This window comes from Carcharhinus amblyrhynchos, chromosome 27, assembly GCF_965287045.1.
Source record: "Carcharhinus amblyrhynchos chromosome 27, sCarAmb.v2.hapA, whole genome shotgun sequence".
Taxonomy (NCBI): domain Eukaryota; kingdom Metazoa; phylum Chordata; class Chondrichthyes; order Carcharhiniformes; family Carcharhinidae; genus Carcharhinus; species Carcharhinus amblyrhynchos.
Genome location: NC_137350.1, coordinates 3,752,185 through 3,777,880, shown reverse-complemented (window position 1 = coordinate 3,777,880; position 25,696 = coordinate 3,752,185). Strand labels below are relative to the sequence as shown.

Genomic DNA, 25,696 nt, shown 5'->3' with positions numbered 1-25,696 from the left:
TTGTTAGACACAATCTGCTCCAGCTGGCAATCCAAAAGTAGTGAACACATTCTGGAGAACGTCAGTGGTCTTAGTTGAAGTGGTCAACCATATGGAAATACCATGAAGCCATTTTGTATGGGCAGCCAGCACAATCAAGAATGTATGTCCGGGAAGTGGTCTGACAAAGTCCACATAAAGTCTCTGTCATGGGTGACTAGGCTGAGCCCACAGATGCAAAGGGTGTAGGAGAGGACTTCATTTCTTGGCATGGAATGCAGTCACTGACCACGCCTTTTGGTATCTATATCCAGCTGTGGCCACCACACATGTAGACAAGCCGATGCTTTCATTTTGAGGATGCCCATGTCAATTAGCTGAAGTTCTAGCATTCATGTATGGAATTTTGGAGGAAAAACAACTCTGATTTCCTCGAACATAGTCAGAGTCAGACCAAATCTATGCGTGTAAGAAGGGCTGAGTTCAAAGCTACGTGTGTAGTAAAGTCTGAGCTCAATAGCCATTTCTTGGGGTGCATACCAACTTTTCTGTATTTGTAGGCAAACTTTGGAGAGCACAGTTGAACTTGGGGCTTCAAGTTGAATTTGATCTGCTTGAACAGGTAACATGTCTAGCTAGTTCACATTGAAAGCAGTGACTTCACTTTGGGTTGTGGATCTGTGGTATAATGAAAGTCTGAAAAGTGCATCCAATGATTCTAAGCTGAACAGAATGTAATTTCGTACTGGTAAGCAGATAACCTCAGTACCCACTTCTGTTGGCATGCAGCAGCAAGTGTCAGACTTTATGCTAAGCAGTCAGGTCAAAGGCCTGTGGTCTGTAATTAATGTGAATTTACCAGTGGATGTCTTTAATTCATAAATTAGTCCAAGAGCTTCCTTCTTAATTTGGATATAATTTTGATCTGCCTTGGATAATATACATGAGGCGTATATAAATGGACCTTTCAGGAAATATGGGAGATGACAGCTCTGACACCATATCCAGGTGCATCACAAGCCAGGCTGATAGGCAACTTTTCATTGAAATGTACCAGGACTTTTGCAGAAATGAGCTCTTACTTGAGTTCCTTGAAACTTCCCTGATAGGCTTATGACCAACCCTATTTTGCGCTGTTCTTCAGCAGGTTACTCAGTGATTCTGACTGCCTTGGTAGCCAAACTGGAAATTGACTTGCTGCAGTAATACACAAAGTTGCTTTACATTTTTGAGCTATGATGTGTTCATCACTGCCTCCACCTGTCTGGGTGAGGTTGAAAGGCCAGTTTCATCGATCATATGTCCCACTGAGGGCTTCAGAAAGTAACGTTTGGATTTCTTATAGCAGATATCGTATTTTTCCAATCTACACAGGACTCTGCCTAGATTTTCTAAATGAGTTGGGTGTTTGCTTTTGCAGTGATGAGCATGTTGTCTTGGAAACAAATTGCGCCAGAGAGGCCCTGCAGTACTTCATCCATGGTCTGCTGGAACAAAGCTGGTGATGACGCAATTCCAAATGGTGGTAGTTTGTATTGATACAGATCATGTGATGATGGTTGTATACGGCCTGGAATCTTCACTTGGCTGTATTGGCAAAAATACCCTTGATAGGTAAAGCTTTGTGAATAATTCATCTTTTTATTCAGAGCAACAAACAGGTCCAATTTTGGGTAGTGAGTACTGATGCACTTCCAGGAAAAGATTAATGGTGATTTTTAATCATCACCACATATTCTGATAGACCCATCATTCTTTACTAGTGGGAACATGGGAGCTGTCCATTGTGCATAATCAACTTCCTCAATTATCTGAACACTTTCAAGTCAAACTTCTTTTATAAAAACAAAATACTGCGGATTCTGGAATCTGAAACAAAAATAGAAAATACTGGAAAATTTCAGCAGGTGTAACAGCATCTATGGAGAGAGAATAGAGCCAACGTTTTGAGTCTGGATGACCCTTCATCAGAGCCCAGATTTCTTTTGGTCTGTTTCTGCCCATTCCCTTCCACAGAGAGGCCGTGCTGATTTGTTAGGGCCAAATGGCCTGTTCTGCACTGGAGGAATTCTGAGTAACAACTTTGTTCTTTTGTATCTCCACATTTAGCTTGAACTGATATTTTTTTCCGGGTATATTCACAGGCTAACCAATGTAGGTGCAAAGCTGGAGGGAGGTTTTCTGCAATGGGCACTTCCTTAAAGCTTTCTCCCATGTCTTCCCTGAAGCAAGAGAAACAGTTACTCCAGTGTCAACCTTCATTTTAACCATTTTACCATTTAAAGCAATATTAACTTGTAGTCCTACATCTAGTTTCAGATCAGACTGAATGCAAATGGTTGCACTTCTGTTGTCAGTAAGTTTCACTTTCTGTCTCATCTGGACTCACTTTACCTTTTGTATTATTTTTCCAAGTAATATGTCTTTTTAAACTACCTGTTTATTTTCATGCAGAACTTGTCCATGTGCTCTGCGTGATGGCCTTTCCCTGGCAGTACAACTGTGATGAGCTTTTGGTCCGGATGCATGCTATGTGTGTATCTCTTTTCCTGCAGTAATGACCAATCAGCTTCTGCATTTTGCCTTTTTCCCATTGCAGAGGTAACAGTTAAGAAGCGAGTATTCCCTGACTTTATTAGTTTAACTACAGCATTACTAGAATGTGTTTTTAAATCTAGCTTGTTTCTCTGCCATTTCTTTGCTTTGCACAATCTTGAACACTTTCTTCAACATCAGCTCTTGCTCTGCTAACTATCTAGGTTGAATTGTTTCATTTAGTCCACAAGTGGTCACGCAAAACATCTTCCCAATAATCTTTTAAGGTCATAATATTTCGCTAATTTTTTTCAACTTAGCCAGGAACTGGGAAACTGACTTACCCTCGCGCTGTCCTTTTTGGTGAATCTCTTGGCAATAACCGCTGGTCTGTGAACAAAGTGCTTTTTCAAAATGTCCACAAGCTCTTTAAAGCTTTTATCTGCAGGCTTGTCAGGGGCAATGAGATTTTTCAGTAAAGTTTTTTTTACCCAGTGTCTGTAAGAAACACTGAGGCCTGTATTTCTTCTTCAATCACACCCTGAACAAAAACTGTTCTACTTGCTCAACGTAAACTACAATGTCCGTACTAGCTGGATCCAAAGCCCCTAATAATCATGATCCAATCCTTATCCACGCTTGAAGTGTTTTGTCACTTCTAAACAATTAAGAATACTAATGCACATGTGCTCATCTGTTTCTGAACTGAGCTGCCCATGAAATACTGGAAGTTTCTTTTATTCTTTTCCCTTCAAAAAATATACATTTGGGACTTTGTTTCTAGCATACCCTCCTGGCATGATTGTTATATATCGCACTTCTTTTAACCAAAATGTTCTTTTACAAAAGCATAAACTTTAGACATGAGCATCATGGTGCATCTCTGACAGTTGGCGGGAAATGTGTATTTCTGTCCTTTTCTTGCAAGCTGGCTCTTTCTAGAATGTCTGTTTGTCCAGGAATGGTTGTGACTAAAGGCCTTTTACTACATCAGCCCTTGGCTGCCAGGTTGGTAGGATTCACTCCAGACAACTTGGCTCAGGCCTGTACTTCCCAATGAGACTTGTGGTTTTATGATACTGTGCCCATTGTGTACGGTCCACAGCTGCCTGTTGTTGCATTTTCCGAGCTTGTTTAGAATAATTAAATAATTACTTTGAGTTGCAGGTTGCCAAAAGCTGAATGAGTAACGCTATGGAGTAAAGCATTTGATGACTGGATAGAGATAAAGGGGTTACTACAACTTGTTCATGGAGGGCAAAGCTGGTTAAAATGATCTTTTCCTGATCATTAATACAGTGACCCCAGTAGTTGGTGGTCATACACGTTGGTTGGATGTAGGTAAGGACAGAATTAGAACTGGGCTTTTGAGCCATTTAGAGTCAAACAACCTGATGCTCATTTGAGGCTCACATGTAACGAAAAACCATCTGGGAAAGATGTTGGAGAGTTGCAAATACTTATTGTTTTGTAGTCATGGCTCTAAGGTCTCAAAGTGGTGGAGAGAGGCAGTGGAAATTACCATTGTGATGCTGCATTCAACATTAAGCAGAGGAGTTTGGTACCCCCTGCGTTGCCTGAAGTTGTTTTCCTGCTGGCAAGGACGGATCTATTGAATAAATAATGCTAAATTTCCATTGCTGAGAACTCCACCGAAAACCACACGGTAGCACGAGTTATCCAGCATTGCAGGCAGCACCTATTTAAATATGCAACTGATGATACAAAGCTTCCAGAGGGATGGTCTTCGTACAATACCAGTCACAGTACATGGTACTGTCTTTCTTACTCCCTGACCACCAGCCCTAAAGGTAAATGAAACTTATCCCTTATGTAGCACCTAAATCTTGTATTAGGACTTCTTCCAACACAATTATATCCTTTTTGAATAAGGAGATCAAAACTGTACATGGTACTCCAGATGTAGTCACGCCAAAGTCCCATGAAACTGCAGTAAAACTTCCCTGTGTTTAATTTCCATTCCCATTGCAATAAACAACATTCTTTTTGCCTGTTGAACTCGCATACTAACTTTGTGATGTGTACCACAATACCAGATACTTCTTGAACCACAGAGTTCTGCAAACCCTCTCTGTTTAAGTGGTATACTGCTTTTCTATTCTTTCTACTGTGGCCTCGCACCAGGCATTCCCTATTATGGTTGCAGAACTGTACTCGGATTGAATGGTTGGGCAGCCGAATTAGGTGGGGAGTGGTCTGCTGAATTGGGCCAGAGTTTTCAGGGGAGTGCTCCTTTCCAGTTGCTGATGAGCTCACCATCTATTCATAGAATCCTTCAGTGCAGACGAAGGCCATTCAACCCATTGAGTCTGTACCGACTACAATCCCAGTCACTCCCTATTCCCGTAACTCCACACATTTACCCTACTAACCCCCAATCCTACAGTCAACTTAGCATGGCCTATCAACCTAACCCACACGTCGTTGGACAGTGGGAGGAAACCAGAGCACCCAGAGAAAACCCAGGCAGACACAGGGGGAACATGCAAACTCCACACAGGCAGTGACTCAAGCCAAGAGTTGAAGCTGGGCACCTGGCACTGTGAGACAGCAGTGCTAACCACTGTGCCACCATGCTGCCCCAATTCCCAGCAGGTAGTTTCCTTGACCATATCTCTTGAAAATAACTTTCTTCTGGAATGCTTCTGTGCATTTCAGTAATGATCAGCTGAACTCCTCCAGTGGTCTGGTTTCTTGCTCACCTGAGGAAATAGCGAGAGGGTAAGAAGATTACAAAAATAAAATCTAACTGCTTCCACTTGTAATGATACTTGTTTCAAAAGATCAGAAATCTCTCGAAACCTGTCCAACATCTCTTCCAGCTGGCTGAGGTTCCTGGACGTGTTTTTATAGAGGAAGGGGTGAAGGAGTATTTGGTCTTTACCCAGAGCTACTAATTCTGCTTGTTAATGTTTAATGCTGTAAGCTGTAGCTGGGTCTTGCTACATAATACCCCTAAGGTTCACCAGCAAGTTCAACTCTTGTACAATCAAGCGTGTTCTATTATTTTAAAAAAATGTCTGACTGTTCAGTGCAATTAAAGAAAAAATCATTTCTTGACATCTTGTTGGAAAGTTAAATACTGCAACCCTGGCACAAGGAGGAACACTGCAATTTGAGATCTGAAGGTGGTAATCAGAAAGCTAGATCTAAAATGGAGTTTGTACAATGAAAACAGGTGATCTGTTCTTAAAAATAGAGAGGATGGGATATTCCAGGAGGGGAAGGAAATGTAGTAACAATATTCCAATTGGCAGTACTATGTTTATATTTCTGGATATTTTCCACTGCTGTATAAATATTTTTGAGAGTAATCAGATTGAATGAAAAATGCAGTACAGGATCAAATTTAGGTATGAATTATACTGTAAATGGCAGAACCCTTAGGAACACTAACATACAGAGGGATTTGGATGTGCAGGTCCCCAGTTCCCTAAAAGTGGCAACACAGGTGGCCAAGGTGATTAAGAAGGCATATGACATGCTTCATCAGCCGGGACATTGAAAACAGGAATTGGGAAATCGTGTTGTGGCTATATAAAACCTTGGTTAGGCCACTTTTGGAGTATTGTGTGCAGTTCTGGCCACCACACTACCAGAAGAACATGGAAGCTTTGGAGAGAGTGCAAAGCAGATTCACCGGGATGTTGCCTGGTCTCGGGTGTTGGCTATGAGGAGAGTTAAACATCACTGGAAAGATGGAGGCTGAAGGGAGACCTGACAGAGGTCTACAAAATTATGAGAGGCATAAGAAATAGGAGCAGGAATAGGCCATTTAGCCTCTCGAGCCTGCCCCACCATTCAATAAGATCATGGCTGATCTGATAGTGGTTCAGTTCCACTTACCTGCCTGCTCCCCATAACCCTTAATTCCCTTATTGATCAAAAATCTATCTATCTGTGACTTAAACACATTTAACGACATAGCCTCCACTGCTTCAGTGGGCAGAGAATTCCAAACTTTCACTATCCTCTGGGAGAAGAATTTCCTCCTCAACTCTGTTCTAAATTGACTCCCCCTTATTTTGAGGCTGTGCCCTCTAGTTCTTGTTTCCATTCTAAGTGGAAAGAATCTCTCTGCTTCTACCCTGTCTAGACCTCCCTGCTTTTATATTCCATCCCTCTCGTGATAAAGGCTAACATTCCATTTGCCTTCTTGATCACCTGCTGCACCTGCAAACTGAGTTTTTGTGATTCATGCACAAGGACCCCTCAGGTCCCTCTGCACAGTAGCATGTTGTAATTTATTACCATTTAAATAATAGTCCATTTTACTATTATTCCTTCCAAAGTGGATAACCTCATACTTGCCAATGTTATATTCCATCTGCCAGATCCTTGCCCACTCACTTAGCCCATCCAAATCTCTCTGCAGATTTTCCGGGTCCCCCATGCAATTTGCTTTCCCACTCATCCTTGTGTCATCCGCAAACTTTGTTACCCTACACTCGGTCCCCTCCTCCAGATCGTCAATGTATATGGTAAACAGTTGAGGCCCCAGCACCGATCCCTGCGGCACGTCACTAGTCACCAACTGCCAACTGGAAAAGCACCCATTTATTCCAACTCTCTGCTTCCTTTAGATAGCCAATCCTCAATCCATGCTAACACTTTACCCCCAACTCCATGTACCTTAATCAGAGGAGGTGGTGGAAGCAGGCACATTAGCAACATTTAAAAGGCATTTGGATGGGTACCTGAATGGGGAGGAAATAGAGGGAAATAGACTGTATTAGGGCAGGAGGTTTTTTTTAGTTAGGACATCATGGTCAGTGCAGGCTTGGAGGGCCAAAGGGGCTTTTCCTGTGCTGTACTTTTCTTTGTACAAGAAGTTGAGACAATTCTTTTAATTATTTGGCATCTCCACATTAACTCCAACATGTACCCCTACCCCACCTGTGGAATTCCAGGGTTCCAGTCTTTTGATGGTCAAAGGCATAGCTGACAACAGTAGAGAGATTAAAATTAGGCTGCTTAACAGGGTAGAATTAGAGGAGTGCAGTTATCGCAAAGATTGTGAGGCTGGAGAAGATGACAGAAATGGGGAGGTGTGGGGTTTGTAGAGATTTGAAAGCAAGTATGGGAATTTTAAAACATGATTGTTACTTAACAAGGAGACAGCTGATGTAGATCAGCAAGTACAGTGATGTAGGGATAGATGGTACTTGTGCGAGTTAGTCCAGCACACCTTTGGATGACCTTGGGTTTATGGAGATAGAGCATGGACAGTGGTCAGGAGCATGCTGAATTGGTCAAGCCTAGAGGTAAGAAGATGAGAGTTCCAGCTCAGATGGGAAAAGGATTAGAGTTGTTGTGGTTCTGTGATTTGTAGCTAATTTTAAGTGAACTACCACACCAAGTCTGAGAGTTTCTAGTCAACTGCACAAGGAGCGGAATGGAGTTGGTAGTCAGGAAATAGAATTTGTAGCAGCAACCAAAGACTTTAGAGGCAGTCTTATTAAAAAGATTCCTAGTGTCGTAAGAGCATGAAAATGGGAGCATTTCAGACCCGTTTTCTCGGCAAGAGAAAAATTCAAACCATATGCCACTTAGAGGTAAAGTGTGATTCTCGCCAGTAGGGAGAGTGGATGGGGTCTCTTCATGCCTGGAAGCCAGCTGCTGACTGCTAGAGGATGCTATTGCGCTTGTGTCTGATTTCCCAATGCACTAACTGTGTACAATTTAGTACACTGGGAGATATCTCACTCCTTCTACTCCCTGCTGATTGCTGCCCTGGCAATCCCCCATTGTAGGGTGCGCGACTCCTCACACGTTGCCTCCCCATAGGCCTGCCCCTTGGCACTATATGGTGCCCAGAAGGCAATGGCTGGATTCCCTGTGGGCACTGCTAGGGTGCCAGGCTGGCACTGCCCCCTGCCCCCAACCACCCAGGGGCCATCAATGGTTTAGTCATCCCCGCGAGCCTCACATCATGTTCTCATTGCTAGGGGCCATATGTGATCCTCGGCAGTGAGGACCTCCACCAGTGGGACCATTAAGGGAAGAGTTAATAATGATATTTAAATCAGAATTTAAACGTTGAAATCAGCCTTGCACTCTTTCCAGAGATTATGCTGGCAGATTGGGACAGGTGAGATTGCAAACCTGCTTGTTTTGTTTGACTCTCTTGCGACCTTAGTGGCTTTCCAAGCTGATCAACTGGCATGAAGATCGTCCCTTTTGGTTTTGTCTCCCCAGTGTTTAGTTGGAGGAAATTTCTGCTTGTCCAGTATCAAAGAATCCTACAGTGCAGAAGCAGGCTAGTCGGCTCATCAAATTTACACCGACGACAATCTTACCCAGGCCATATCTCCATAACCTCACATGTTTACCCTGCTACTCCCCCTGACACTAGAGGGCAATTTGTGCATGACCAATCAACCTAACCCATGCATTTTTGAAGTGTGAGAGGAAACCGGAGCGCCCAGAGGAAACCCACGCAGACATGAGGAGAACATGCCAACTCCAAACAGCCAGTGACCCAAGATAGGAATTCAATCCAGGTCTCTGGTGCTATGAGGCTACAGTGCTAACCACTGTGCCTACCGTGCTGCCCTAATGTCAGATAAGCAAGCTGATAATTTGGAGAGAGTGGAGAAGGCGGGAGAGGTGGCAGTGAAGAAGAGCTGATTGTCATCAGTGTGCAAGTGGGATCTGACCTGTTTTTTGATGTGGCCAAGGGCCAGTTTTTAGATGGGATATAGAGAGGGGTTGGGATTGGCTCTTGGGGGGAGCACTGAATGGGAGCAGGAAGAGAATCCATTGTAGATGATCTCTGGCTACAATTCGATAAGTGAGAATGGAATCAAGTGATTGGAGTCCCAGCCAGCATGGTAACTGTGTAGAGTCAGTAAAGGAGGACTGTGTAGTGAACTTAAAGGCTGCAGGAGAGTCATGAAGGAAAAGGAAAGAAAGTTTACCTTTGTCACAGTCACATATGTGAATGTTAGAATCATTTTGTGACTGTGGCAGGGGAGAAACCTGTTGGATGGATTCAAATGTAGTTCTAGGAAAGCTGGACACAGATATGAGAGGCAGCAAGATGTTCAGGAACTTAGGGGAGGAAAGGGAGGGTGGAGATGGTGCAACAGTTTGCAAGGATAGAGAGGTCAAGAATTTATTTTTTTGAAGGGAGGGCTGATGGTGGCAGTTTTCAGCATAAAAAATTATAGTTTGGTGATCAGCAGTTTAGTGGGAATAAGGTCGAGGATTTTTAGGACAAGAGGAACTTGGAGAATGCATGAAACGGGATAGGACTAAAGTTTGTTCAGGACAGGGTTGGTGGAGAGGTCAGGGAATTAGTAAAAGCAACTGAATCGACTATCTCAATCTTGGTGACGAAGTCCGTGTGCTCCTCGTACACTCATTGAAAATGAAGATGGAAGACGGATGGAGGGGGGCTTTAAGAAGGTTTTTTTCTTTCTGACATAAGAGAAGCTAAATGATGGGGGCGACTCTTCCAGCCCCCTGCGCTAATTTTTCAGCACAATGGGCTGGAAAATTCAAGCAGTGCCCAATGCGCAGGATCCGCACTGGGCGTCTGGCCCCTAGCACATCTCCCAGCACCAGATATCTGGCAGCGTTAGCTCCATGTTGGAAATGGGTGCGGAGCTAGATCATTTATGTTAATATTAATTTTAATATCATTTAATTGTCATTAGCAGGTCCAGGACTGAAATTCTGGGCTTGCTAGCATCTCCACCCACCAACACCTCACCCCTTCAGGAGTATTTCGGGGCTTATAGTAGCTCCCCACTTTCAGGGAGTGGGGGGGACAATCGGGGCTCCCCAGAGGGTCAGTGCTGGGGGAGGTGTGTCCCCTGGGCTTGGGCACCTTGGAAGCCTGTGCCCCATAGCACTGCCCAAAGGGCAATGTGCCAATACCCAGGGACATCTTAGCACTGTCCGCCAGGCATTTGGCAGTCCCAAGGGGGCAGTGCTTGTGGGGGTGGGGCGAGAGATCAGTGTAGGTGGGGAGTCCTACTGCCACTCTGCACTTTGGGACTGAGCAGAGGAAGGGAAGCCAGTGATCAGAGTTGGGCTCTGGGGATGGGGGAGATCGGGGGTCTTGAACGGGAGATCAGGGTTTGGGGGGGGCGGGCAGTGATCGAGCAGGGCTAGGGGAGGAAGGAGCAGGCCTCAGCCTGAGCATGCTTGGGGCGGGGGGTTGTCCAGCGATCAGGCCATGGGGTTGGGGGGGGTGGTGGGGTTCAGTGGTTGGCATTGCAGAGCTGGCCAGCAGACAGGGATCACTGAGAATGAGCCAATTCCTGCGCTGATGGATCAGCCCGTGCACAACGGCCTGCTCAGTGCTATACTGCTGGCCTCTGTTTAATAGGTGGAATAGGCCCCGCCCTCTGAATTCTGGAGTGATTCACACTAGTGCACTCTGCAGTGTACAGAGTGTGGGAGATTCATTTTTAAACTCCCAGCCTAGTTACTCTGGTTTTCACACACATTCAACATTCCGAACCTTTTTGAAAGACGTCTTTGCATTTCGGGAAGATCCTGGGATAGTGAGCAGTTTTGGGTGTTGGGAGCAGGAGTTGATAAAACTTGATGAGGTCCATTCACATGCCGTATCAATTTAAGTCTGCCGCTTGAACATGAGAGAGAACTGTAATAGCAGAAGAAGCAGAGTGAGAGTAGTGGTTTTAATGGGTACTAAAGCTTCATAGGTGGAAATCAACGATCAGGTCTGTAGCTGCAGCAATGAGAGAACCAAAGGCTGGAGATCTGGGAGTTTGAACATTTTTGAAGTGAATTGGGCTGGATAGAATGAAGTAGGGTTGGGAAGAGAATGTGGGTGGAGAGCAATTAGAAGGAATTGATCAAAGCAGACCTCATCTGTGATTGATTCTAAGGGGCTAAGATTAAGAGGATGGTTATGAGTATGAATCGGGGAGTTTACATGGCAAACGAGATTATGGGAGGTAGAAAGGCACTCAGGAGCACAGGAATTTAGATGAAAGTCAAAGTCACCAAAGATGAAAAGTTTCTCAGTGCAGAACCTAAGGAATTAAAGCAGTGAGAATGTCACACTGACATTGGCTTGGTGTGAGATGGAATAATCAACTTTTGGAATAAAAGGCTGCATGTTGTACCAATCCTAACTTTATATCCACTGTATCACAGGACCCCAGAATCCCTGTGGTGCAGAAAGAGGCCATTTGGCCCATTGAGCCTGCACCGACAGTAATCCCACTCAGGCCCTATCCCTGCAAATTTACCCTGCTAATCCATTGACACTAAAGGGAAATTTAGCATGGTCGATCAACCTAACCCGCACAACTTTAGACTGTGGGAGGAAACCAGACCACCGGGAGGAAATCCACGTGTACATGGGGAGAACTTGCAAACTGCGCACTCAGTCATCTGAGTCGAAATTGAAGCTGGGTCCCCGACGCTGTGAGGTAGCAGTGCTAACCACTGTGCTACCATGCTGCCTAGAGGCTGTGAAACTGAATTTTGTGTGATGAGAAATTGTAACATCGAGACCGTTGTGGTGCATCTCCCAGCCATTGTGCGTATCTAAAATCCTGCAGCAAAATAATGGCGTTTAAAAATAAATGCATGCTTGAACGTCTTTTAACACATTCATCTGTTGCACTGTTCATTGTCCTCCCAGCCCATCCAGATTTAGGAAAGTGGCAAGTGGTCAGTGTTTACTTAGTGGTTCCTCTGTTGTGGACATCAGTTGTTTACAACAATCTGAGGTCCCTATCTGCTTCAAGAAGACGACCATCATCCCGGTACCTAGGCAAACTGGTTTTTCTTATCACCACAACAGGTCCTCAGCAGATGCCATATCCCTGGCCCTGCACTCAACCCTGGAACACTTAGTTGTCCTTGTTATCCATGTCAGACTCCTATTTATTGACTATAGCTCAGCCTTCAACATTATTATTCCAACGAATCTCATCTCTAAACTCCGTGGCCTGGGCCTCGGCTCCTCCCTCTGCAACTGGATCCTGAACTTCCTAACTCACAGACAACAATCAGTAAGGATTGGCAACAACACCACCTCCTTGATCATCCTCAATAATGGTGCCCCACAAGGCTGTGTTCTCAGCCACCTACTGTACTCCTTATACACCTGTGACTGTGTGGCCAAATTCCCCTTCAATCTGATTTCTAAGTTTGCTGACCACACCACCGTAGTGGGTCGGATCTCAAACAGTGATGAGACAGAGTACAGGAATGAGATACTGAATCTGATGAACTAGTGCAGCAACAATAATCTCTCCCTCAATGTCAACAAAACAAAGGAGATTGTCATTGACTTCAGGAAGTGTAAAGGAGAACGTGCCCCTTTCTACGTCAAGAGGGACAAAGTAGAAAGGGTTGAGGTCTTCAAGTTTTTAGGTGTCCAGATCACCAACAACCTGTCCTCTATTCCAGGGGCTGACATATGGCTCCTTAACATCTCATTTGTGGTTCCTAATCTTTTCTGGTTGGACCATGTTAACATGAAATGAGCCTTAAAAGAATTAAACCAAAAGCTGTGTGTTTGTTGTAAGGATAAAAGATTAAACATTGTACTATACTAGGCTGGCACTATAATTAGAAAGCCTCTACTTTCTCAGAAGACTAAGGAAATTTGGCATGTCAGCTACGGCTCTCACCAACTTTTACAGATGCACTATAGAAAGTGTTCTTACTGGTTGTATCACAGCTTGATATGGCTCCTGCTCTGCCTAAAACCACAAGGAACTACAAAAGTTCGTGAACGTAGCCCAATCCATCACGCAAACCAGCCTCCCATCCATTGACTCTGTCTACACTTCCCACGGCTTCAGCAAAGCAGCCAGAATAATGAAGAACTGCACCCACCCAGGACATTCTCTCTTCCACTTTCTTCCTTCGGGAAAAAGATACAAAAGTCTGAGGTCACGTACTAACCAACTCAAGAACAGCTTCTTCCCTGCTGCTGTCAAACTTTTGAATGGACTAATCTTGTATTAAATTGATCTTTCTCTACACTCTCGCTATGACTGTAACGCTACATTCTGCACACTCCCATTTCCTTCTCTATGAACGGTATGTTTTGTCTGTATAGTATGAAAGAAATAATACTTTTCACTGTATGTTGATACATGTGGCAATAATAAATCAAATCAAAATCAAATCTCACTCCCTCCCTCAAACTCTATTCCAGGGGCTGACATATGGCTCCTTAACATCTCATTTGTGGTTCCTAATCTTTTCTGGTTGGATCATATTAACGTGAAACGAGCCTTAAAAGAATTAAGAAAACCAAAAGCTGTGTGTTTGTTGTGGGGATAAAAGATTAACCATTATACTATATTAGGCTGGCACAGTGGTTAGCACTGCTGACGCATTGCACCAGGGACCCAGGTTCAATTCCTGGCTTGGGTAACTGTGCAGAATCTGCACTTCTCCCTGTGTCTGTATGGGCTTCCTCCGGGTACTCTGGTTTTCTCCCACAGTCCAAAAGACGTGCAGGTTAGGTGCATTGGCCATGCTAAATTCTCTCTCGTTGTTCCCAAACAGGCCCCAGAGTGTGGCGACTAGGGGATTTTCACAGTAACTTCATTGCAGTGTTAATGTTAGCCTACTTGTGACAGTAATAAATAAACTCAAAAACTTAGAGAAAACATAAGAAATAGGAGCAGCAGTAGGCCATCTAGCCCTTCGAGCCTGCCCCGCCATTCAATAAGATCATGGCTGATCAGAAGTGGAACAGTTCCACTTTCCTGCTTTCTCCCCATAACCCTTAATTGTCTATCAAAAACCTATCTACCCGATATTTAACGAGGTCGTCTCCACCACTTCAACAGGCAGAGAATTCCAGAGATTCACCACCCTTTGAGTGAAGAAGTTCCTCCTCAACTCTGATCTAAACTGCCCCCCTCCTTGAGGCTGTGTCCTCGAGTCCTGCTGTCCTTTCTAAGCGGGAAGAATCTCTCTACCTCTACCCTATCCATCCCTTTCATTATCTTATACGTCTCTATAAGATCCCCCCTCATCCTTCTAAACTCCGAGTACAGACCCAGTCTATTTAGTCTCTCTTCATAGTCCAACCCCCTCATCTCCGGTATCAGCCTAGTGAACCTCCTCTGCACTCCCTCCAAGGCCAAAATATCCTTGCGCAAGTTTTGCGCAACATAGTTTTGCTCTAAGTAAATCTGTTTGAATGGTATATCTCCAGTATGGATACAAATAATGCATTTAGTCCAAAGAGCAGGGTTTTATGTTTAGGACCATTATTATTTCTAACAGGGCTGAGACAATAAATTCTTCTGGATGTGCTGTTAGAAGGTATTTTTTAAAATCCTGAGAATCAAAAGATTGTTTTAATTCTGTGCATCTTAAATTAGTTTTCCTGACAAAATTTGAAGTTTTTATAAAAGGGCAAAGAATGTGTTACTTCAGTGTGAGATCTACTTTATTTTTTTCTTGATATGTTCAATACAAATCAGTGACTATATGTGCAAATGATTCTACCAATGACAATTGGCAGTTTACCAAGTATTTGGTTTGGTAATGGCGAGCTTTAGTCTCATGACTCTTAGTTTTTATCATTTAAAAAAAAAAGAAGGTTCTTTTAGTTAAAGAAGGTTGTTGACCCCTGCTCTATCACCTCCCTGAATGCTGTTTGGGCTTGATCATTTCTTTAACCATTCTACAACTAATATAGGTAATTAGATTAGTGTCAGGGTTTGAGAGAGAGGGTGACTGGGATAGATGTAAAAAGTCCCAATGGGATATATGAATGAACTCCAGCAATAATATAACCTGAAGCCATGGTGCAATGACAGTGTGGATTAGTGTGTGACTTAATGTCGCAGTAACCTGTCAGTGAGTTATCTGATTATCCAATGGGCTTTATGTAAGCGATCACCTTGTAGAAACCTCCTGAGGAGAAAGAATGTGGACTTTGAGTTTATCGCTCAATCTTTAATCTTTTCACTCTGGTTTTTGCAGTTTTAATTCTCTGATTAAGAAATTGGAATGCTAATGTGTAGTTTTTTTTATATATAAGCTACCTATTTTCCTCTTCTTCTCCCCAGTCTGGGAGATAGTTTCTCTGCATGGGGTGTACGTTTGTATGGATACTAAGCACACTCTGGTCCCTGCCCCAACTTATCATCCTTCAATTGCCTCCCAAGCAATAAATATCAGCAGGTTATTTGATCTGGAGGACATTATGACTGACCCTCTTCTTTCCGCACCCAGATTCTGTAAACATATACTTGCAGTAGGGATCACCAGTGGTGGTCAGCCACAGGATTTTAGGCCTTTTTTCCCCAAAGTACTTCCTGCCATTCGGTATTGCTTGAGAAGGAGGTGCTTCTTGAGCCCTGTAGCAGTTGGATTGAAAGTGTATTTGTATTTGACTGCTGCCTTGAGCAGTATCCACCTTGTGCTCAGACTGAGTTCCAACATGTACTGTGTTTTACCAAATCAGCTTGAGCTCACCACAAGAAGTGACAGAAATCAAAAGCGGGCACACTCTTTCACCTTTCAAAACGTAGTGTAGTTTAAAGCGTCATTAATTGACAATTTCATTGTGTGCTGGATCAATATTTAATTTCCCTGCTGTGAATGATTCCACTCGAGGGCATTATGGTCAACGTCCATCGTGAAAACCGGAGTAATTCTGTTCCTAAGTCTGGTGGCTGAACTAGGTACGCACTGGAACAGTGGTGATTGAACAAAACATAACTTTTTTTAATTCTTTGTTGTAGATACCAGTGAATGAGTCCTCCAATCAGAGCTTGTGTAGCTTGGGATCTCTGAGTGACAAGGAATCTGAGGTTAGTAATTGTTGAGTCGTGGTGTTTAAAAATTATTCTAATTCCACTAGGATGCTCAGTCCTAATGACTGTGCTTTCTCTGACTGCAAAATCCTACACTGTGAATTGACTCAATTCTTGGAAAGCAGAACAACAGTCTTGTACATAATTTGGGTTTAAATTTGAGTTTATTTTTGACCTTATTCTTTCATGGCTGCAGGAAAAGCCAGCATTTCTTGCCCATTACTAATTGTCCTTGAATTGAGTGACTTGCAATAGGCTAACCTCATTGCCGTGGGACTGGAATTACATGTAGGCCAGATCTATTAAGGATGGCAGATTTCCATCCCTAAAGGGCATTACTGAGCCAATGGTTTCGTGGTCACCATTATGGAAACTAGCTTTCAATTTCAGATTAATGAATTGAATTGAAATTCCATTCGCTATTGTGGTGGTATTTGAACCCAAGTCCCCAGAACGTTATCCTGGGCATCTAGATTTCTCGTCCAGTGATACTGCCACTGTCTTCCCCCTAGTTCATAAGTGCAGTCAAATCCGATTGAGTGTAAGGAGGGCTACGTGGTGGCTGTTCATTATAGCTAGTGTCGTTTTAAGGTATTGTGTTAACGTTTTGAAATTTGCTCCATCACTTGCATCTGTGGAATGGCGTGTTTGACCCCAGGGCCATCCTTTGGAAGAGAAGTTGGTGTCACCAGCATCGAGTCCCTGCCAGAATTGTATCCAAATCTGACTGACTCATTTCCTTCTAGAGATGGGCAAACAGACCATCATCTATAACTGGTCATCGTTTAGCAGAGTGAAGTGCTTTTAAGGTAGCAATAGCTGGTATTACTCTGAGAGCAAGTTTGGCACCTGAGATGGTACTGCTGTTTATCAGTTGCTTTTTGTAACTTTCACCTCTTTAAACTGGAGTTCCCACTCAGCTTATATGTTGGAGGAACACACAAGCCCTCTTGTCCTGGTTAATATCCATGTGGTATCACCTTTCTTCTCTCCTACTTCCCTCTTTTCCCAGTGCTGGAGTTTGGGAAACGTAGAAACTAGAAATAGGAGTAGGCCACTCGGCCCTTCGAGTCTGCTCCACCATTCATTATGATCAAGACTGATCATCAAATTCAGTATCCTGATTTCCCCCTATATCCCTTGGTCCCTTTAACCCCAAGAACTCTATCTAACTTCTTCTTGAAATCTCAATGTTTTGGCCTCAAGTACTTCCTGGAGTAGTGAATTCCACCGATTCATCACTCTCTGGTTGAAGTTTTTCCTCACCTCAGTCCTAAAAGGCTTACTCCATATCCTCATTTCTTGCCCATTACTAATTGTCCTTGAATTGAGTGACTTGCAATAGGCTAACCTCATTGCCGTGGGACTGGAATTACATGTAGGCCAGATCCATTAAGGATGGCAGATTTCCATCCCTAAAGGGCATTACTGAGCCAATGGTTTCGTGGTCACCATTATGGAAACTAGATCCCTAATTCTAGACTCCCCCACTATTGGGAACATTGTTTCTGAATCGACCCTGTCTAATCCCGTTAGAATTTTATAAGTTTCTACGAGATCGCTCTTCTAAACTCCAGTGAATATAATCCTAATTGATTTAGTCACTCCTTGTATGTCAGACTTGCCATCCCAGAAATCAGTGTGGTAAACCTTCTCTGTACTTCCTCTATAGCAAGGACATCCTTCCTCAGATAAGAAAATCAAAACTGTGCAGGTCAGATTAGTGTCCTCACCAACGGCCAGTAGAATTGCAGTAAAACATCCCTATCCGTATACTCAAATCCTCTCAGAAATGGAGGAAGATGAGTGTGGCTGTCTTTAAACTACTTAAATCACATTGAAACTTTGCAGAACAGAAAGGTTTTAGTTTCAGGACAATCCCCTTATTCTTCCTCTTAGACGCCGGAGAAGAAACAAAGTGAGCAGCGAGGGAGGAAACGAAAGGCGGATCCCTACAATGATGCCAATCAAGGTAGGCCTGAGTCTATCCCTTTCTTACACAGCATTCTATAGTTTATGCTGTACTGGGAGTGCAGGACCTTTTTGCTAGCACTTGATTTTGAAAATTGTATTTTTTCATTAATTTTATTTAATGCGATTATTGTATAACTGCAACTTGTTATACAATAGGATATACATCCTTTTGCACATTTTAATTTTTGGCCCCCTATTTAGTGTCAATTTGTTTCCCGAAACAGGCATGAAAAGACAAATCCCTCCTTATTGGCCCCCGATTACAAGTGTTTGCATTTATATAGTACCCACTGTAATAAAAATATCCCAAGGCACTTCACAGGATTATTGAAAGTTTGAGGAGCTTCTGCACTCAAAACAGGGGGATCAGAATTGCTGAAAGATAAATGATCACTGGGACTTCACTACATCTCCTATAGACTCAAGGGGATATCTGCAAATGAGCTGTGAATGTTAGAAGATGAGTGGGAAATAAATTAGGTCCCCAAGGATTGTCTGTTAGCCATTTCAATACAGATCACAGAATTGTGGAATTATAGTACAATGCAGAAGTTGGTCATTCAGCCAAGGACTATCCAATGAATCCCACTTCCCTGTTCTTTCCCCGCAGCCTTATAAAGTTCTTCTGTTCAAATATTTATACAATTTTCTTTTGATCATTACTATTGACTATGCTTCTGCCATCCTTTCTGATAGAACTGATTTAGAGAGGAAATAAAACTTCCTTTTTTTTTGGAGATGGTGACTTGTGCTAAGATACAATTCCGTGGACAGTGGATGATCCATCAGTGTATCGCTTAGTTGCCTGTTCTTCACATATGAGCTTGGGCAGTGCGAGTTGATGAATGATGGACTGTGTGGCATCATACAAAGCATCCCAATTCTGGCCTCACTGACAGTCTACATAAATGCACTTCCAACATAAGTAGAGGAAAGAGCAGAAAGCTTAGCTGTGGAGATTCTGTGCCTTTCAATGACCTTTTGCCCCTCCCAAAAGCCAGCCATATTGACACCTGTTCAGAACTGAATCAGGAGCCCTGCATTTTTTTGTATTTCCATGTTGCACAAAATCGCTGCTGCCACTTGCACTGCCTTTACAGAAAATTGCCTGTTAAAATCTGTTAATGATGTGTACCAAAGCCATCAACTCAAGAACATATCTATTTCAGTAGATGCAACGGAGGCTCTATCTAACTCGTCAGTATAGTGTTAAAGTATATAGTAATCTCACTGTTCTCTCTCCCCCTGCTCCCCCACCCCCTCAATCCCAGCCTCCCTGCTCTACTGCATTTATGGGGTAGGTGAGAATTACAGTTAAACAAAGAAACTCTTCCACATGCCAAGCACACGTCCACTACATTTTTTGCAGCACCAAGCACCAGAACCTAGAAAGGCAGGACACTTTTTTAATTAACAAATTTAAATCAGGCTCCCACAGTGCGATTGGGAGCTCTGTTTGAAATTGATTGTTATGTGTGATTCCCAAGGATTTGGAGATCTGTGAAAAGAAATGGGGAGCTGTGGGTACTGGAAGTGCCCTTTCCAGCCCTCCTCCAAGATCAAGAGAAACAAGAGTGCTTCCATCAGCTTGTCAAGTAAGCCTTCAGCCTCCCTAGCCCAGATTGCCAGCCATGTTTGACAGCAGTTACAAGTCCCTGCCTTGCAACAATTTTCTGTTGTTTTCGGCCTTCCCTTAAAATATTGGGATCAATAAACTGGAGCAGTTGTAATGAAGCATCCAGTTGTAACCCATGTTGGGCAGGTTAGATTTTGCTGTGTGCTGGGAGGGGTGGGAAACAGGAAGGTGATCTTCACCTTTAAACTTGAGGAAGCGCTTTTTAGTCTGGTTGCTAATTCTTCATTGTTTCCTTGTAGGAAAAGGCACCCCAAGGGGACATAAAATTAGTGATTACTTTGAGGTAAGTTGCAGGAATTTTAACAACCGTATGTCAATAAATTGAGCAAAGTTGTTGATTGTGTAAATGCCCTCATCAGTAACAGCTGGGAACTGTGATGAGAAAAAAGGCACATTTATTGTGCCTGTTACTGTGTCCATGGAGATGTAAGACTGGCTGCGTTTGGGAATAACCCGTTTGAAGTCAAATGTAAGAATGAGTCGTATGAAAATTCATATTGGTATAAAAGGTTTACATAGAGACCAATTTTCCTCTTCAATGTTCTTCAGTGTTTTTTTTTTAACCCTTTTAACACTATTTATGGGTGTAAGTAAATTACAGTTTCTCCCGACTAGCCTTCACCTCGCAGTGAACTAGGATCTAATCTAGTAACAAAGATACTGCATGTGTAAGTTAAATAGTTGGTTTTGACATTTGAACAATTTTTGTCTGAAATCTACTCCACCAACCATAATTTCCAAACCTCGGTGTCCTCATTTTAATTCCTGCTTTTGTGTTTATCTAATCCAATTCAATACATCTATTCAATACATCTGTTCAATACATTTATTTAAAAAAAATGAAAATTTCACTTCTTTGATAATCCACCTTGTTTTTTTTTTCCCTGCCCCATTCCGGAGTTTGAGTTATGTTCAGAAAACGTGTCCTAAAGACTTGCTTTCCACCAGGATTTCAGAAACCAGAAGTCAGTGGGTCTGTCTGTAATCACTTAAATAAAAGTCAAATACTGCAGATGTTGAAAATCTGAAATTAAAACAAAGTGCTGGAAAATCTCAGCAGGTCTGGCAGCATCTGCGGAGAGAGAAACAAATGAAGTTAACTTTTCAAATCCGACTTGATCCTTCTTCGAACTTCAAAGCATTTGTGGTCATCCCTGTCTCAGTTTTCTGACAATCAGATGTGAGCTCATCAGGGCATTCCAAATATGACTTCTGATTTACAAAAATATTCTAGTTTTCCCAAAAGTAAAAGTTGTTAAGTAAAAAAATCAACTATAGCCACTGTCTGGGATGGCTTGTCCCCCTGAAAAGCAAAATGGTTGGACAGCTTAACCTAAAGGAAATATGCATTGTCAACACAAAATGTTTGCGGAGATATGTGTGTGTGACAAATTAGTGTGTGATAAAATTATTTTTGTGCTTGAGTTGGTTGCAACACTCCTGGGAAGGAATAAGTTAAAATGCGTTTGTCAGCATATTCTGAATCATTCCCTCCACCACACTTATTTGGGTGCTATGCATACTGGCTGCAGGATGCACTGAAGTTAATTGCCATGACTAGTACAGTAGCACCTCCTAAAGCTCCATCACATTAAAAGACAGGGTTAGCAGGCACATGGAGCACACTGTTGCTGGGTCAAAATGCTGGCCCTCTCTACGTGACAACTAGGGATGGGCCTTACCAGTGACTCTGCATCCCAAATAATGAATCTTTATGTAAGTGATCGTGTTTTGTACTTCCGATAGTAAACAGCCAGTTTCAGCTATTCCTTTGAGTTGTACCTTTAATTCTAAACACGCAGTGACTGTTATTTAACACAGAGCTTTTTAAATCTAGCCTTTTAAGCAGAGTTTGCTTTAGATTCCTTTTTAAATAAGGCAATATAAGCTGAGCTCTAGCGTGAAATCTGGTTGAACAGGTCACTTGAATTGAAGTGGAGAAGGCAAGGAAATTTGCACTTTTTTTCTCACTGTGATTCCATTTCAATACTCACGGACAGGAGGAAATCCGCAACTATATATATTATTTTTCATTCTGTCCAGATGGAAAACACTGGCAGGTACACCAGTGAGTGTGGTCCAGTTTCTGTCAGATAGTGCCTTGCACTGTAGTCTAACTAAATGGTATTTGTGTTTCAGTTTGCTGGCGGCAGTGTCACAGGTACAAGTCCTGGGCGGAGTGTACCGCCTGTAGCACGTTCATCCCCACAACATTCCTTATCATATTCATCACCTTCTGTGAGTATTATGTACAAATTGGGAAATGTCTATAGATTAGTACATGCGTTAAGTAGTGTTATAATTTAAAGCAATATTTCAGCACTCAAACCTTTGGGCAGCTCCAGCCTGGTTTGGATCACTTTTCGTGATCACCTTGATGTGATCTTTGATACTGAACCACACAGATCAACAAGGTCCCAGTTTTGAGGTCTAAAGGTAGGGATATAGATATAGAGATTAATACTAGGCCTCCAAGTCCTCCAGCTTTTTTTAGTGCCTGTAATTTATACTATTTGAGGAAGAGAAGTCAACATTCAAACAGGTTTGTAACCCAGCTAGAGGAGGTGACCGGGAAATAAAATCCTGTGGAGAGAGCAGGAGGAATTAAATGACCCAAGTGCGAGAGATCCCTTGGTGTAGAGATAGCAATGACAGATACGTGGCTTATAAGCTTTTACCTTATCCTGTCAGTTTGGGAGTGTTGACTTTGTAGAGAGAGTTGAGTGTTTATAGATCTTTGGATTTATTGTTATTCACCAATAATTTGGCATGGGAAAGAGAGCAAAGAATGAAGTCGGTGGCTGGATTCCCGATCAACATGAGCGGAAGTGAAGAGAGAGAAAAATGAAAACAATTTGCATCAGTTGTATGGATGAGGAGGAGAACCAGTCGAGGGGAGACAGATCCATGTGGGAAGAGAAAGGCATTGCTCAAAACAGGGAGATTCTTCAAAGTGGAAATGAGGAGCTTCTGTTCAGGGTAAATGCATGGTGGCACACAGTGGTTAGCATTGCTGCCTCACAGCGCCAGGGACCTGTGTTCAATACCTGACTTAAGACACTGTCTGTGTGGAGTCTGCACGTTCACTCCGTGTTTGCGTGGGTTTCCTCCGGGTGCTCTGGTTTCCTCCCACAGTCTGAAAGATGTGCTGGTTAGGTGCATTGGCCGTACTAAATTCTCCTTCAGTGTACCTGAACAGGTGCTGGAATGTGGTGACTGGGGAATTTTCACAGTAACTTCATTGCAGTAAGCCTACTTTTTGAAAAAAAAGGTAGAAACTCTCAAAAACATCATTGTGGTTAGCATGTGAAAGGTAGTATGTGACAAAGAACAAAGAAAATTACAGCACAGCAACCTTTCAGCCCTCCAGGCCTGCACTGACCATGCTACCCATCGAAACTACTGTTCTGGGGAGCATATCTCTCCTTTCCCATCCTATTCATGTATTTGTTCAGGCGTCCCTTAAAAGTCATTATCGTATCTGTTTCCATTACCTCTCCCGGCAGCGAGTTCCAGGCACCCACCACTTTCTGTGTATAAAAAAAAACCTGCCTCATACATCTCCTTTAAACCTTTCCCCTTAAAAGGATGCCGCCTTTTAATTGACACTTCCACCCTGGGAAAAAGCTTCTGACTATCCAATCTGTCCTCATAATCTTGTAAACTTCTATCAGTTCACCCCTCAACCTCCATTCGTTCCAGTGAGAACAGATCAAGTTTCTCCAACTCTCCTCAAAGTTAATGCCCCCCGTACCAGGCAACATCCTAGTAAATCTTTTCTGTACCTTCTGCAAAGCCTCCACATCCTTCTGGTAGTGTGGTGACCAGAATTGAACACTATATTCCAGTGCGGCCTAACCAAGGTTCTATAAAGCTGCAACATGACTTGCCAATTTTTAAACTCAATGCCCCAGCCGATGAAGGTAAGCATACTGCATGCCTTCTAAACTACCTTCTCCACCTGCGTTGCCAGGTGACCTGTGCACTTGTACCCCCAAGATCCCTCTGCCTATCAATACTCTTAAGGGTTCTGCCGTTTACTGTATATTTTCCATCTATATTAGACCTTCCAAAATGCATTACCTCACTGTAGGTGACAAACTATACGTTAAAGGATTAAGGTTATGCAACTGGTCAGAAACCACCAACCTCCTTCTTTTGAGTTTTGTGGCCAAAGGCAGGCCTGACCCACAGTGCCATGGGTAGGGCAAGGAAACAAGTCCTGAATTCATCCCAGCCAGAACAGCAATCAGACTGTCTGCTGCTGGCACCAATCTGAATCATACTGGCTGACCAACCAACTAAACCGACCGGCTCTCCAAGGAGTCTGAGTTACCGAGGAAACGTGCACTTTTATATGCATGTTGGAACTATGGATAATGATGGTAAAGGCTCCAATGTCCTTCCATCGCATGGCTGACCAGGAATTTCTCCCACTCTTACCAGCTGCTGTTAAGATATGTTGGAAGGATTTACAATTTGACCCTCATCGTGCTTGACTGCATCATGAACTCTCCTTCCTTGGCCATCAAGTCTTTGGAGTGAGACATAAACCGCAGCCTCTGGCTCGGGACACTACCCTCTGCACTGAAAGACACTGTGAGAAATTGGTATGATTCAGGATTGTGCAGTACTGCACGGCCTGGGCGTGGTGTGTGACCTGGACTGGGAGCTCACAAGCTGAGAGGAAGAAGTTGCTTTAATGTATGAGCGTTGGCAACAGATCTTCTGGAGCAGAGAACCCAGAGTGGTGGTGATAAAACCCAGTTAGAACCAATTAAGACCTGAAGTTTTACATGTTTGTTCTGTTTTAAATCTGAGGTTCAGCAAGGCAGTCCTTCGTCAGTGGGATCAGCCAACACCGAGCATTCCTGTAGTTCACAAAAGATCATTAACGTTCAACACAAACAATCACAGGTATGGAATACGTGGAACACACAGATACTGTACTCATTTTCTGCTTTATCTTCAGCTTCAAACAAATTTTCATTCCCTGAGTTAAACATCAATTGCAGGAAAAGGAAATTATTCAGTGTGGTGGCACCCAAGAGGAAACTGGCTATCCACTATACCAAAGGCATGGGTGATTGGGAAAGATAGTAATCCTGATTTTGGTCAGTAGCGAGATGAGAGCTATATTAAACCAAGGTAAATATTAGAGGTATTCAGTAAGCTAAAGGAGGACAAGATGTCTGGACCTGACTGACGTGATCAGATGACCATTAGGGGTTTTGGGTAGGCCCTAAGAAAATGCATTTTTGAATAAGATTATTTGGGGAAGACTGGAGAGTGGCCAATTTAATAATTGTTGTCAAAACCAGAGACGGCGCTAACTTGTTAATTGTAGGCCAGTGAGTTCTTATACCCAAGGTAGGAGAGAAAATAATTAGAAGCAGACAACAGAGATCAGAAAGGGAGATCACATTTGATGAACATGAGAGGAAGGCTGGTATAATCGATGGGAGACGTGCAGTGGACAAACTTCAGAAAAACCCTTAGGAATGTTACCATTACAGGAGATATTGGAGAAATGTGATAACCTTTGACCCAGAAGCAATGCAGGAAGGAAAATTTGTAATTTCTTAAGGCCCATGGAATCTGTAATCGTTTTTTAAAAATTAGCATCAGCTATAAGGGGCTGAATTGTAATTTCCTTGCATAGTAAATTCTGGTCCATGCGAACTGGTGACCCTTGACCTGTAAACAGTACCAACAGGAAGGAAGTTAAAAAAGAAGCCTTGTGGCTAGCTGACACAAAGGAGAGCCC

The 25,696-nt window shown here is 43.0% G+C and overlaps 1 protein-coding gene across 1 annotated transcript in view; it reads left to right on the top strand.

Annotated features, from left to right (window-relative positions):
- Nucleotides 1-25,696, top strand: part of tlk2 (tousled-like kinase 2) — a 159,145-nt gene that overhangs the window by 52,322 nt on the left and 81,127 nt on the right. Inside the window, exons 3-7 of the mRNA XM_080213883.1 lie at nucleotides 16,248-16,316; nucleotides 18,219-18,291; nucleotides 20,169-20,212; nucleotides 22,069-22,167; nucleotides 24,751-24,846. Coding sequence (XP_080070009.1) covers nucleotides 16,248-16,316; nucleotides 18,219-18,291; nucleotides 20,169-20,212; nucleotides 22,069-22,167; nucleotides 24,751-24,846 — 381 coding nt within the window. The remainder of the gene's footprint in view (nucleotides 1-16,247; nucleotides 16,317-18,218; nucleotides 18,292-20,168; nucleotides 20,213-22,068; nucleotides 22,168-24,750; nucleotides 24,847-25,696) is intronic.